The sequence below is a fragment of the Microtus oregoni genome, unplaced genomic scaffold, assembly GCF_018167655.1.
Source record: "Microtus oregoni isolate MIOR12 unplaced genomic scaffold, Mior012 000055F_ref0000237, whole genome shotgun sequence".
Taxonomy (NCBI): Eukaryota; Metazoa; Chordata; class Mammalia; order Rodentia; family Cricetidae; genus Microtus; species Microtus oregoni.
In genome coordinates, this window is record NW_024543831.1 from 10530760 (window position 1) to 10545835 (window position 15076).

At 39.8% G+C, this 15076-nt stretch overlaps 2 protein-coding genes across 5 annotated transcripts in view; one reads left to right on the top strand and one right to left on the bottom strand.

Annotated features, from left to right (window-relative positions):
- Atm (ATM serine/threonine kinase) overlaps positions 1 to 4624 on the bottom strand; it is a 106240-nt gene extending 101616 nt beyond the window's left edge. For both annotated transcript variants that reach the window (XM_041638438.1, XM_041638437.1), the window contains exons 1-3: positions 4313 to 4624; positions 2113 to 2214; positions 1910 to 2022 (exon numbers count right to left, since the gene is read on the bottom strand). In XM_041638438.1, coding sequence (XP_041494372.1) covers positions 1910 to 2022; positions 2113 to 2184 — 185 coding nt within the window. In that variant the 5' untranslated portion in view covers positions 2185 to 2214; positions 4313 to 4624. The remainder of the gene's footprint in view (positions 1 to 1909; positions 2023 to 2112; positions 2215 to 4312) is intronic.
- Positions 4625 to 5023: 399 nt separating this feature from the next.
- The window catches only part of LOC121438242 (protein NPAT), a 40261-nt gene continuing 30208 nt past the window's right edge, over positions 5024 to 15076 (top strand). For all 3 annotated transcript variants that reach the window (XM_041638434.1, XM_041638435.1, XM_041638436.1), the window contains exons 1-2: positions 5024 to 5170; positions 13768 to 13886. In XM_041638434.1, coding sequence (XP_041494368.1) covers positions 5134 to 5170; positions 13768 to 13886 — 156 coding nt within the window. In that variant the 5' untranslated portion in view covers positions 5024 to 5133. The remainder of the gene's footprint in view (positions 5171 to 13767; positions 13887 to 15076) is intronic.

Sequence of the window (15076 nt, forward strand, 5' to 3'; positions counted from 1 at the left end):
AGGTCTAACAAGGTGCAAAATCAATATAAAGCCTGGCTTGCAAAGCTTTTAAGCCTGTAAGCTGCACGGTTGTCTGTCACCTCACCTACTTGCTCAGAATGCTACTGAGGACTTCAACTTTCCTTACATTACAAGCAGCTAGTAATATTTCTGGTCTTTAAATGAAGACTGGCTAGAAGATATTGAAAGCTGGCCAAGATTATTAGGTACAAATATGGCCTATCTAATCAGCATATAAAAAACAAATAACTATATTTATAAAGTTGCAAATAAATTAAATGCTCAACAAGGAAGCATGCATTTTTCCATATCATATGCATTTAGAATTGAAACAGTTTAGTATCAATCAAGAGAGGAATTATCAACTGGGAACACTCTAGAGGCAGAGGCAGGAAGATCTTTGGGTTTGAGGTCAGCTGGTCTAAAGATCAAGTTCTAGGATAACCAAGGCTACACAGAGAAACCCTGTCCCCCAAATAAATAAATAAATGAATAGATAAATAAGTTTATCTGTTAGAAGTATTCTAAGACAATATAATAGTCTATAAAGAAATGTGAACCTTTCTTTACTGCAATTATTTATTTAATTTGTAATGAACTGAACTCATTATCTTCCTCTATCAACTTCCCAAGAGCCAAGATTACAGGTATTATACCACCATACCAGCTTCAGATATCTACATAAATTTAAAACACATTTAGGGGGCTGCAGAGATGGCTCAGTGGTTAAGAGTGCTTACTGTTCTTCCAAAGGACTAGAATTCAGTTCCCAGCACCCATGCCAAACAGATTACAACCTACTTCAACTCCAGCTCAAGGGTATCCAATGTCCACTTTTGACTCCTAGGAACCTGCATATACTTGATAAAGACACACGTGCGCGTGTGCGTGCATACATACATACACAAAAATGTTCTCAATTTTTTTTTCAAAAACTTTCCCCCAAAAAGTCTCACAATATCTATTTCTAGTTATATATAAATTTGCGGTTGAAAATAAAGTTTTAGGGATGGAGAGATGTCTTAGTGGTTAAGAATACTAGATCTTCCGGAGGTCCTGGGTTCAATTCCCAGCAACCACATGGTGGCTCACAACCGTCTGTAATGAGATCTGATAACCTCTTCTGTCATGCAGGCATACACGCAGACAGAGCACTAGTACATAAAAACAAATAAATAAATATGTTTTTAAGGAAAAAAAATGAAGTTTCAATATAAAAATGTATAAACTATGCCACAAACAAGTATTTTTAAACTCCGCTAATGTGAAAGTATTCCAATATTTACTTCATTTGCTTTAGTATAATTTAGCACATGCCAAATACTTATAATCAGCAACAATCAAAATGATAAACAAATATTATAAGTTACTTTTTTGTTTTCTTTCTGTTTTTTTGTTTTGTTTTTGTGATATAGTCCTGGCTGTCCTAGAACTCATTCTGTTGACCAGTCTGGCCTCGAACTCAGAGATATGCCTGCCTCTGCCTCCAGAGTGCTGGGACTAAAGGCGGGCGTGTACCACTACTGCCCAGTTATTACTACTTATAAATCTAATTTGGAACAAATCCGTATAAACTAGTCAAAGTGAAAAGAATTCTTAATCAGTTCTTTGTTTTCTTTGAGACAGGGTCTTGCTAAGCAGACCAGTTAAGACTGGAACTCATACACCTCCTTCCTCAAAAATACAGTATTACAGAAATTCCATGATGGCCAGCTTCTTTCTTGATCTTAAATGACATATATCTAAATCATTTTGTTGAAAAAATGACTTGAAACTTTCAATATTCTGTATGAGTTTTCAAAATTATCTTAGATAACTAAGTGCCAACTTCCTATATAACACACAATGAAGAAAATCAAAAGGGATCACAAAACAGAAAAAGAAAGTAAAACAAAATCAAAGAGGATACCTGAAAACAGCATCCCAATTCAAATATTTTTGTTGTTTGGAATCTGAATGCTTATCTAAATTTAGAACTGTTTCAGGATCCTGAATCAGACGCTTAAATTTCTCCACTTCTTTCTGAAAATTAAAAAAAAAGAATATAATAATAATTACATGTTACCTATCAAACATTTATTTTAGGAAAAACAAATTCAAATAATTTATTACCCTTCTTTCTGTAGCTCTATCATGTTCTAATTGTCGGCAGCAAATGAGCAGATCGTTAAGTGCTAGACTCATGGTTTAAGATTTCAGACCATACATCCTCATCTGTAAATAAAAATAAATATACGCAATTAATTTCATTTATTTTGGTTATTTGGTGCTGAGAACTGGCTATGCTATAAATCTGCAATTATTTTACACTACAATACCTCTATACATATAAACCTAACTGTACATCCAGAGGCAGACTATGATCAAAACTGCAATAATTTTTTGTAACATTTCTATAGGACATTTTCTTAGAATATATTAAAATTATGCTCTTCTCAAATGTGTGCTCTGTATAGCAGAATTAAGTACATTTTGAAGAAAATGAAACAGTTCAGTATTATCTCTATAAAGAGAAAACATTTATTGATAGTGCAAACTATTTGTTTCACATATACAGTGTTTGTTAGGCATGTGTATGCGACAGCAAGAAAATAAATGAACTACACTGACACAAAGCCTCCCCTCTGGGAGACATCTGGGGAAAATGATGACAACAAAAATATTAATGCATAGCTCCAAATTGTAACATATGCCTCAAAGAAGCAAAAAATACAGTAGAAAACAACAGAATGAACAGAGTGTGATATGCATGTAGTACCACCCGGTGAGGAGGCAGAGGCAGGAAGATCAGTTTAAGGTCACCCTCAGTGTGAGTTCAATACCAGGTTGCGCTATAAAAGCTCCTATTGCAGCCGGGCGATGGTGGCACACGCCTTTAATCCCAGCACTCCGGAGGCAGAGGTAGGCGGATCTCTGTGAGTTCGAGACCAGCCTGGTCTACAGAGCTAGTTCCAGGACAGGCTCCAAAGCCACAGAGAAACCCTGTCTCGAAAAACCAAAAAAAAAAAAAAAAAAAAAAAGCTCCTATTTCAAAAATAAAAAAAAAACAGTTTATATTTTAGATAAATTGATAGCAACATGTATCAAAGGAGGTTTAATAATGTCAAGATCTGAATTGGTGCCAATTACAAGAACTAAAGAGTGAACATTCTAGGGAAGAAAACTGGAGAAGCCAAAACTCCCTAAGACGGAAAAAAAGAGTACCTGTGAAAGGAACTGAAAGATGCCAGATTGTGCTAGCTTCAGAACCAAAGCTAGTCAAGGAGATAGGAGAGCTATCAAGTAAACAAACTCTATTTACTAAAACAGATAACATAGTTTCAACTCCCAACAGTCAACTGAAATAGTCTCCTAAGCAAAAGCCCTGGAACTGACAAATTCACGCTTGCTTTCAATCCAGTGGATGTAGTCACAAACTTGACAGTGACAATTACATGTCATCTTCCCAGAAGTAACCCCACCTCTGGCATGCCGTTCTCGGCTAGTGCAAAGAGCACAGGGCTCAGCCAAGTATGGCAGCACACCTCGAAATTCCCAGGCCTGGGGAGGACAGGCAGCAAGACTGTGAGTTCACAGCTAGCATGGGCTGCAAGAGACTGGGCTCTACGGTTTGTACTGTGCGCTGCAAGTCCACTCAGTTAACAGGTATCCACCCTGGAGCATGATGGTTAACCTCTCAAAGCTGCTTTCTCCATGCTAAACGAGAAAATGATGCCAGTATATCTCTCTCTCTCTCTTTCTCTCTCTCTCTCTTGCACACACACAGGGAGAGGGGGGGGGGGGGGCGATAGCCCAAATATTCAGTGTAACGGCCATCCTATTACCGTTTTCCCTTAGGATAACTTCTTAAAAGTCTATTTGAATGGTTCTCTCTCTCTTTTTCCCCTCCTCTTTTTGTTCTTATCCCTCCTGTGGCTGAAAACCTGCAAAATCTGTAACACTCAGTAACAGAGCTCGCTCTGGACCTTCAGAAGCCTACGCTCTACGCGTTTCCTCCGGTCGGAAAGCTCCGCAAGCACCGTGCAGAACAATTAACATCCGGCGAAGTCCCGCAGTAATCAGGCTCAATTTCCAGAGCCGTCCCTCCGCGGCTAACGCGGCGCTCTCCTCTCACGTTGTCGCCCTGAGAGGTAGCTGGCTAATCATCCGTGCCAGGTGGTGGGGACCGAGGGGCCCGGCGGTTAACTCTTTGGGGGCTGCCACGCACCGTCCCACAGAAGACAGCGCAGGTCACACAGCTGACAATAAAAATTGAACTCAGACTGATTCCCGAGCCCACGCTCTGAACCACAAACCTCTGTTTTTTACGAACCTGTAGCTTAAATGGAAATATCAGAACCCTTCCGGCGACAGACGGGGAGAGGGGACACGCACAAGGGAAGGTTCAGGCTCACTCCAAGCCGGGTGCGCAGCCAGGGGGAGCAGACCACAGACGGCCGGGCAAGCTGAGGTGAGAGGCGTCCAAGGCCATTCCGGAGCCGAGTAAAGATGGGGGGTCTGAGGAGACTTTTCCCGCACCGAAGCCCCGGAGTTCGCTCCGCGCTCCTACCGTTGCATTTTGTCTCCCAGTGCAAACCGAGGTTGCTTCGTCTTTTCCCGCGGCCACGCACCCCGCAGCTGGTTCTCCAAGCACGCCTTCGCGCTTCCGGTTCAAAAGCAGCAAGTTCGTGAAGCGAGGGTCCCCAAAGGAAGGCGTCTGAGGCGCTGCACGGTGCGCGCGTGCGCACAGCGATCACGCCCTCTCCGACTCAAAACATTCGTCCCCCTCAAAACATTCACCCGGCCTGAGGAAAGGCGCCTGCGCGCGGCGCACCAATGACGAACGACCTCGCGCCGGGAGCTCCGCCCAGGGGCCGACGCTCCCACACCCGGCCACCGGGTCCTCGCTAGCCCCGCCCCTCCGGGGGACGGAAATGACGACAATTCGGCAGAGCACGGAGGCGGGTTTCATTTCGGCGCCTTTCTGTCTCCCGCGGAAGTGATTGGTTGGTGTGTCACGAAAGAGGCGGGACGAATTGCCGCGGGTTCAGTGCCGCCACTGGAACCGGGAGATGCGGCGACGCCGGGGCTGTCGCTGTGTTTGCTTTGAGTTGACTCTCGCCCCGTCAGGCGGCTCCCTGTGCAGCGCGGATCATGCTGTTACCCTCGGATGTAGCCAGGCTGGTGTTGGGTAAGTGCCGGTCCCGGAGGGCGGGTGATCGGACCGGGGTGGAGGGGACGGAAAGACCGGAGGCGGGAGGGACAGTTGCTTAGGGTGGGGAAGCTTTGGGCGGTCGCCCCCTCGGGTCCGAGTTCAGCCCTGCGGAGGTGCCCGGTCCCTCGGAAGCCCGGGGTGAGTGGATGCCCCTCCTCGAGCTGCGCGGCGAGGGGGCAGCCGGAGAGAGAAGCTCAGCGTGGAACACCTGGGGCCTGGATTCCGAGGCAGAGCCAGGCCCGCTGGGACCCCTGGAAGAGGGTCGCCTACGTGATGGACGGGGCTGGCTGGCCCTCATCCTTTCCCCTTGTCACAGCTGGGGCCGAAAAAGGAAAAGGGAAGAAACAAAAAAAAAAAAAAAAGCGCTTCCCCGGCCTCCCAGCTTTTTGGAAAGACTTTCCCAACGCCCTTATCCAGAACCCGACGTTAGCGCTAGGAATTCGGGGCACAAGCTCTCCCTCCATACCCCTTGCCGGAGAGGCTTGAAATGCCAGTTGCATATTTTAGAACGGCCGTTTTTCATGTTCTTGGGCAAATATTTCGGGGGATCGGACGACTGCCTTCTGATTGCACACGTTCTCTAGCCCGAGTTTTTCCTCCATTTTTGAAAAAGGCTCGTTCGTATACACCACTGGGTGCTCGGGGTAGATTGTCTATGTGAAATACAGTTTTCGTTGTTTGCCCTCTGAAAGAATAAAAGGAATTGTACTGCTGGGAACAAGTGCCTCTTTGGCTCAAAACTGGGCAGTGACTTTTTGAGACATCATTTGCGACATCTCTAGGAGAAATTGGTACAAGTTTGGTGAATCCTTCCCTAGTTTTCACAACCGTTACTAACATTTGCATTGGCCTAGTCCTGTTCAAAAAAATAAAATAAAAATTGCCTGGGGTTCTTGATAAGCACGTTTAGCAGGAAATATTAAGTGACTTTAAATGGTTCCACTGCCCATTTTTGGAGAACCTTAAACACTAAAACTTAACGTTCTGAATGTCCATTTTTTTCCCCACTTCATCAGAATTGAGTAGTTAGATTTATACCTGTAACTTTGAAAGTTAGCTATCTTGTAATTTTTAAAATTTATTGGGGATATATGAAAAGTATGTACTAATATATCCTTTTTTACTCCCTCTGTTTATTGTTTGGGTAAGAATTGTTGTGTCTTTTAGAAGTCTGGCGATCCAAATGAAATCCGTGATCATAGTCTTAAAAAAGATTTTTCAGCCTTCCCATCATGGTGGCCCATGCCTTTAATCCCAGCACTTGGAAGGCAGAGGTAGGCAGATCTTTGTGAATTGGAGTTCCAGGAGAGTGAGGGGCTACACAGAGAAACCCTGTCTCAAAAAAAAAAAAAAAAGTTACTCGAGTTTGGCGTTATAAGCATTGTGAATTGGATAATTATTTGTAGTGGTTTTCCTGTGTTCCTGTTTTATGAGCTGTTTAGCAGCAATCCTGATTTCTCTCCAACCAGATACCCTTTAGGGCCTCCCTCCACAATCAGCTGTAAGGAGGAAATGCCTCTGCATACTGTCAGTGTACCCCCAGAGAAAGTCCTGCCTGTTGAGAAAACCTTAAGGAAATGACAAGGTTTTTCTAATTGGGGTAATTGTGCTTCTGCCCCCCTATCAAGCTATTTAGGGACAATTTTCCCTTGGTGTCTAGAAACTCAAGTCTTGGCTTTAAAACCTTAAAACCATCTTCATTATTCAGATTTTCTTTTCAGTGTCATCAATTCCAGGGTACCTTCCTTCCCTTCTGTTTTGAAATCGTGATTTCTTTCTGTGTACTCCACTTGCAATGCATGTTTACTCCTGTTTCAAGTCTTCCTGAAGCATTCAGGTCCTAACCACATGTTCTAAGAATGAGACACTCTTGGTATATAAAACATCTTCTCACTACTCTCAGTTCTGTGATTTAGTTATCTTTTACATATGTAAACTTATGTCAACGGTTTACTGCTTGATTGTGATTCTTCTGTTGTGCCCCCTTACCATCTTTATTTAGCCCCTCTCTTTTGGTCCTTTGTGATTTTTTTGTCGTCGTCGTTGTTGTTTTTTGACATGTTCCAAATGCTGCCAGTTTCTGGGCATAAGGGAAAAGGTAATTTTTCTTCCCTTAGCATTCACTCCTCTGTTTTTTAACCCTTTAACGCCAAAACATTTTTTTTCTGAACCCCATCTCACGTTTTCCTATGCCCTTTGTCACTTAGAAGATAGATTACCTTGTAAAATGACTTGTTGCTTAGCTGCTTTACTAGTTCATTTTCCTCTAATTCTTCAGCTTACAATACTCATCTCCCTGCTCTCTGCTTAACCATAGCCTGCTATTTATTGCCTTCATGGAAATTTTCAAAATACTGGAGAGGCCAAGATACTCCAGTAAACTGTCGCTTACTGCCTCTAAGCTCATCAGTTTGGCTTTTACTAATATGCCATAAGAAGTGCTCTGTGGAGCTAATTCTACTTGTCTTTCAACCCAGGCCCATCTTCTTAATATTGTTGCTAGGCTACAGCAGAAAAAAACTTGCTTCAAATATTATATATTCCTCTTTCCCTTTTTCCTAATACACTTGTATTAAAGGTTCGAGTCAAATGTAATATCAGAAAGTTCTTCCAATAGCTACAGTTAGTAATTTCTCCAGTGTCCTGTGAAAGTAGATGTGTTGGTAGAAAACAGTGTTTTTGGTAAGGAACACATAACAAAATTGGTCATTCTAGTAATTTATAAGCTTATAGTGTTAGTTACATGGCTTTGTTCTGCAACCATCCCTACCATCCACCTCTAAAATTTTACTTCCTAAATTGAAACCTTCTCAGTAGTTTTTATCTTAGATTCAAGAGTTCTTAGGAACCAAAATGATGTTGTTGTTTTTTTTTTTTTTTAAAATCCATGTATGAAAGAAGTACTTTCATGGTTGAAGGGTTCGGATTTTCTTCAATTTCATAAGTAGGTAACTTTTTGCGTGAGTTGGCATCCATTCAGAAAAGAAATCAGAAACTAAGTTGTATGTTTAATGTGTTAGGATTTAATGAGGGAGTTGGTTATACCAGTGAAACAAAAGCTAAGAAGCCAAACAGCTTATGTGAGACAGCATGTAGCCATGCTCAGCCAGGAGACAAGGCAATATAAAGCAATCAGACAACTGTGTGGGAAGATGGAATTGAAAACCTGTCTGATAGGAGAGCAGTAGTCAGAGAAGAGATTCTTGAGGCAATCGGGGAATGTGGCTTCTTCCTCCTGAATTCCAACCTGAACAAGCACTTGCCATTTTAGCAAACTTAGCCAGACGTCAGCTGACAGACAGGTGAGCCAGGTAACTTTGCCTGTTTTAAATCTGGCTTCTGTTTTTAGAGTCCTGGAAAATGAACAGTTGGTTTGAAAACAAACGGGACCAGGACTTATCGATATATTCTTAAGAGATTAAGAACCATTGGTTTTATTTACTTTTATATTAGAGACATAGATAATTTAATAAACACCAGAATGCAATTTTGATTATTCTATATCTTGAGTACTACCTGTATTCACTCCCTTCAGGTGTATGGCCAGAGATACCTTGGAGCTGGATTTGCAGGAAGTTGTAAGCCACCTGACGTGGTTGCTAGGCATCAAACTTTGGGTCCTTTGAAGAATAATACACACTTTTGACTGATAAACAAAACTAGTTATTCATGGTTCTTAACTATTTGTCTTTTCTGTTGAATCTCGTTAACTATTTTTATCTTTTATTCAGCATCTATACTAGGCAAATTCCTACATACGTGCGTGCGTGCGTGCGTGTATGGTGTTTGTGTTTTGATTTCCCAACCATATCAGGACATATCAACACCTTCTTAAAGCTTTGAATGATTTTCTCATGCCGGGTAGTAAATTCTTGAGTCTGTATCTTCTCATGAACTGAGCCATTCCTATTTTCTCATTACTTTTAGCTTTTCATAAATCATTTCTATCTTCTAACTCCTCGTAATTCATAATTTATGGATTTATCTTAAATTTGTAGATCTACTACATTAAGAACACTGTTATCTTTCTAAGAATTTATATTTTTTCCAAGGACATTGAACCAACAATATTGCTAGGGAATCAATACATGAAGGGGTATTTACACAAAGGGGGCATTAGTTCTTGCTTTCTTCAGGTTTCCTTTTGTCTTTCCCTCAAAACGCCAAGCTCTTGGAATTATGCTTTCCAAACTTTAAGTAACCTTGCTGTAGTTAAGGTTTTATCTGTCGTTTGATTGATAATTGGTTATGGTCAGTGGTTAATGATGGTGAGTAGGTGTTTTCGTAGCCTGCTCATAAACAATATAAACTATGGCATTGTTTAATATTTTCAAGTATTTCCTACGTTGTTTTTGAACTCTTTGGTTTTTTTGAGACAGGGTTTCTCTGTATCTTTGGAGCCTGTCCTGGAACTAGCTCTTGTAGACCAGGCTGGCCTCGAACTCAAAGAGATCCACCTGCCTCTGCCTCCTGAGTGCTGGGATTAAAGGCATGCGCCACCACCGCCGCCTGGCTGTTTTTGAACTCTTAAGTAAGACAAAGTAGAACTTAACCAAATTTAACCAAAAATGGAAGCTCATATTTTACTAAAGCATATTTTTAAGAGTAGAACATAATGTGCCCCAGGTATTTATAGGTGTCTCTAACTTGAGCATTGTTTTAACAAATAGAAGTAATACAGCATTTTCACAGAGCCTTTTCTCAAATATGCTCTGTAAGCATGTACTGACTTAGAATGTATCATGAACTGTCGTGTCTGATATTCTTTCCCCAAGGTATTCTAGCACCGTTGATCATATTTTCTTCTTAAGGGTGGAAGAATTAACTACATTACTCTCTAGGGCATTGCTATTCAGCCTTCATTTTGCTGTCATGCCCTTTAAGGAGTCTTTGTAGACTTTTTCTAACCGCCCCCTCATATATTTTTAATGTCACAAGTAAACTGTACATCTTTTTATATTAGACGTATATCTCTTGTATGTGCATAAAAATGAAATATTCCTATTCCCTCATAAGCAGTTTCTACCCTGTTTTAGGATGATATCACTTTTTAGGAATATATATTCTCCAGGAAGGAAAATCTTGATCGAGTCCTGTTTCACAGTGACCACCTGTCAAAATTCTCAAGTGACTGAATACATCTAGGTGATTCATGCTTTCAGAACTCCCCACCATGAGAAAAAATTATTTGGTGGATCTAATGCAAAATCTAAAGAAAAGTTCTCACTGTCCGAATTCTAAGGTGATTCCAGTAGTTTGTATGTGTTCTCAATTGGTATTCATAAATCCTGGTGCCACTTCACTTCTTCCATAGTCTTCGGGAATACCAACTGAGGCATTTTTTCAATGGTTATATTTCACAAACAGGGAAAAATGCTTTTTTGTAGTTGAATTTTATTATATTGTGTGAGAGATGAAGGTGGAAACATTGGACAGAGTGAATGTGCACACATGTGAAGGCCAAAAGATAACTTTCAGGAGTCAGCTGCCTCCTTCCACTGTGGGTCCCAGGGTTCAAACCAGATCCTCCGGCTTATGAAACAAATGCCTTTACAACTGAGCTATTTTGCTCGGCCAGACCTGTCGTTTTAATTCATGTAATAATACATCTGAAATGTGATCTTCAATAGTAGCAATTTTTAAGTAGGGATATCTGAAATAAAGGGGGTTGTTGTTGTTTGGCTTCGGTTTGTTTGGTTTTTTTTGGTTTTTTTTGTTTTGTTTTGTTTTTTGGTTTGAGTTTTTGTTTGTTTGTTTGTTTCTAAATGTTTCTTGTGCTCCAAAAAAATACCCTATGTTTGTATGTTTGTTTTTCTTCATCTAAGGCATAAGTTAGAAATAAGAAAACCTATTTATTAACTACAAGACGAAAGTGGTGAGTTGATTCCCAGATCAGAGCTGGACCTAAAATGAAATGACCTTTTCTTTCCTTGCTCTTTCCTCGTTGGAAGTCATATAATGGCTTTATAGGCCATCTCATCAGGATTGGGTTTTTTATTGTTTTTGTTTGGTTTTTTTTTTTTTTACTGTTTTGCCTACTGTATGTAGGGGGTCAGAATAGGGTGTTTGTTGGGGCCCCTGGAACTGGAGTTACAGATGGTTAAAAACCACAATGTGAGTGCTAAGAACTGAAGCCAGGGCTGGAGAATTGGCTCAGCAATTAAGAACATTAGCTATTCTTCCTGGGGTCCTGGGTTCAATTCCCAGCACCCACATGGCAGCTCACAGCTGTCTGTAACTCCATTTCTTGAGGATTCAACACTCAGACAGACATACATACGGGCAAAACACCAAGAACCAAACCCAGTCTTTTCGAAGGGCAGCAGGTGCTCTGAACCAGCCCTTGTTTGTTTTGTTTTTAATTAAAACTGTGTTAAAAAATACATTTACAGGGCTGGAGAGATGGCTCAGAGGTTAAGAGCACTGACTGCTCTTCCGGAGGTCCTGAGTTCAATTCCCAGCAACCACATGGTGGCTCACAACCATTTGTAATGAGATCTGGTGCCCTCTTCTGGCCTGCAGGCATACATGGAGGCTGAACACTGTATACATAATAAATAAATAAATCTTTTAAAAAAAAATACATTTACAACTGGACAGTGGTGATGTACTCCTTTAATCCCAAAACTCAGGGAAGGCAGAGACAGGTAGATATCTTTTAGTTTGAGGTCAGCCTGGTCTACAAGAGCTAGTTCCAGGACAGCACAGATACACAGAGAAACCCTGTCTCGAGGGAAAAAAATATACATTTCCAAGTGAAGAAACTCTTAAAATTTAAAATAAGAAGAAACTTTAGATGTCATTTATTAAGGCAAACAAAAATGTTTTTTGCTTGCTGTATTTTACCAACACAGATAAATACACTTAGGATAAGCAATGTAAGGGATTACTTAGAGTTATTACAAAAGACTTACAAGTATAAGCAAAGGGAATACGGTATATATAGAAAAATTAGTTTTCTGAAGAATTGAAAATTATATTAAACACCAAAGAATGAGTTGAAACTACCTAGGCTAAGGCAAGATGAGCTGCCCAAACAAACAATACAGTATACATTTGGCTTTAAAATAAGAGCATTGTTATTTGTGGAACTTTTGTAAGATTAATTTGTTTGAAGAGATGGAATTGTAAGACAATTAAAATGAAATTAGGATGCAACAAGTAAAGTTCCATACAGTATGTGCTGAATTTACAATTAGGTTTTTTTCATGGCAGTAAATAACGCAAAGTAAAATATTGGAGAGAATATAATATTTTTAATAAGCAATACTACCATTAATTCCAAAACATTTGCATATCTCTGACAGGAAATATATGCGATAATAATCATTCTCAACTTTCCCAGCCTCCAGCAGTTACCTTCTTTATATGTATGGATTTGCTTTTTCTGGACATCACCTATAATTGAAATATTTGTGGGTTTTTTTGTGTTTTTGTTTTGGTTTGGTTTTTTTGCCTGCATTCCTTTAGCATGGTTTCAAGAGTGATTCAGATCATAAAGGGTTTAAGGCTTCTGTCCCAGTTCGTATGAACTGAATAATGGTTTTCCTTTTACATTTTCCTAATGACTAGTAAAGTTGAATGCCTTTCCAGGAGTTTGTAGTATTACCCTCTTTGCAGAGCTTTTGCTTATTTCTTAATTATATTACCTTTTTATTATTGACCCTTTCAAGTTCATTATATAGTTTGCTTTCTAGCATTTACCAGATATATGATATGCAAATTTTTTCTTCCATTTTAAAACTTATTTTACTGGATTGATGGCATCCTCAGTTTGTATCATAAAAATCTGAAATGTTGAAAATCAGCTTATCTTTTTCTTTGATTTCTTGTTTCAGATATTATACCTAGGATATCATTGTTCTATTCAAGACCAAAAGTTTATCTTTTTGTTATTTGTTTTTGTTTTTCTAAACATTTTATAACCTTTGCCGTTACAGTTTTCTTTTTTGTTTGGATTTGGGGGGCCAGCTTCTTTTTTTTCTTTCTTTTTTTTTTTTATAGAGCTAAGTGGTTAACTACCTCTTAGCCTTTACTTGTTAAAGTTGAAGTTCTTGTTGATATTAATATAATTTAATGATTATAAATTGAAAATTAGAATTTTCTTCTGACCTTTAACACAATGTACAAAGATCTCTGTTCACTTTGTTCAATCTTGAAGTAGATAGTCAAACACACAAGTAATTGATACTGAGAGAATATGGCGTTTCAATAATCCAATAAATGGATATCTATCATCCCCTTTCCTAGTTACTGTCTAAGCCATGGAGTAGTGGAGTGTACTTGCTTACTATTTCCTTGTTTTTGTTGTTGTTTTTCTAAATGTATTATGCAACGATTGTCGTTTGTCAAATATCTTTTTACAAGCGCAGCTAGAATTGGATTCTATGGAGGAGCCAATGACTGTAGCTGTCCTGCTTCATACTGCAACCCAACCTAGTGAAGGGTTGTAAAACACCAGTGTGTTTGCCTGAGGCTATGCTAATAGTTTTCCTACATGCTCTAGCATTTTGAAAGTCACTTATCAAAAGTACAGAATTACTGAAGTATTTGAACTTCTCTTCGTCATTTAGGTTACTTACAACAAGAAAACCTCACATCTACGTGCCAGACGTTTATTTTGGAAAGCTCAAATTTAAAAGAATATGCAGAACACTGTACTGATGAAGGTTTTATTCCAGCCTGCTTACTGGTGAGTTACTCATTCCTTATAGGACATTTCATTGCTAACCAACACAGAAGACTGGAAAGCAAAGCCTTAAAATTAACTTATTAATGATGTGAGGCACTGTGTCTGTTGTCCCATCTGCTTGGGAACTTAATAATCACAGGATCACTTGAACCCAGGGGTTAGGGACAACCTAGACAACATAGCAAGACCCTTGTCATTCATCAGCCAAGTGAGCTATGGCACATAGCAACATGACTTATCACTGCCTAATTCACATAGGTGGAAGACAGAGATTTAGTCAGGTGGTAGATATCTATAATGCAGACTTTGGAAGACTGATGCAGGACTATTGTCGTTACTTTTAGACCAACCTGAGCTATATAACAAGACCTTGTCCAGAAATTAAAAGAAAATATCGTCACTTCCTTTTGTAGCTATCTCTATATAAAAGGAATATTCTAGAGTTACGTGATTTCACATGGTACTTGAAGTTGTATGTTAAGGATGACTTTTTAGTGAATTATTTGGATTGTTCTAATTTTTACATAAAAAGATGATTAGAATACCCCAAACAGTTTTGAACATTTTGAAAGAGTTGCAGCACTAGGAGAGACGGCTCAAGCACCTGTGGCTCCTCCAAAGCACTCACATTTCATACCCAGTGCCCGTGTCTGATGGCTCTTTAATTTTTTTTGATTATGTGTATTTGTCTGTTTTTGTGAGAATATGTACACATGTATGCAGGGGCTCTCAGAGGCCAGAAGAAAAATCGGATCCCTGGAGCTGGAGTCACAGGTAGTTGTAAGTTGTCCTGTGTGGGTGCTGAGAACTAAACTTGGTCCTCTGAAAGGGTAGTAGTACTCTCTGACCCTCTGGTCACTTCAGATAAGTGAACTGAGGTCTTGAAAAGAAAATTGCATGCCCAAAATTCAATTCATTTTTACAAAGAATGAAGAAAATGGGGAGTGAGTTCTTAGGCAAATCTGCCTTCTCAAGCTTAGTGCTGGTTAAGCACTCTCTGAGCTATATCCCAGCTTCATTTTTACTTCTTACGTTGAGTTTGGTTTTCCCTAACTTACCTGAATTGGTCTTGAACTTTCTCTGTAGCTCAGACAGAACTTGAATTTACAGTCCTTCTACTTTACCTTCCCAAGCAAGTACTTAGGAATATAGAACTGTACCATATTCCTTTAATCCCAGCACTCAGGAAA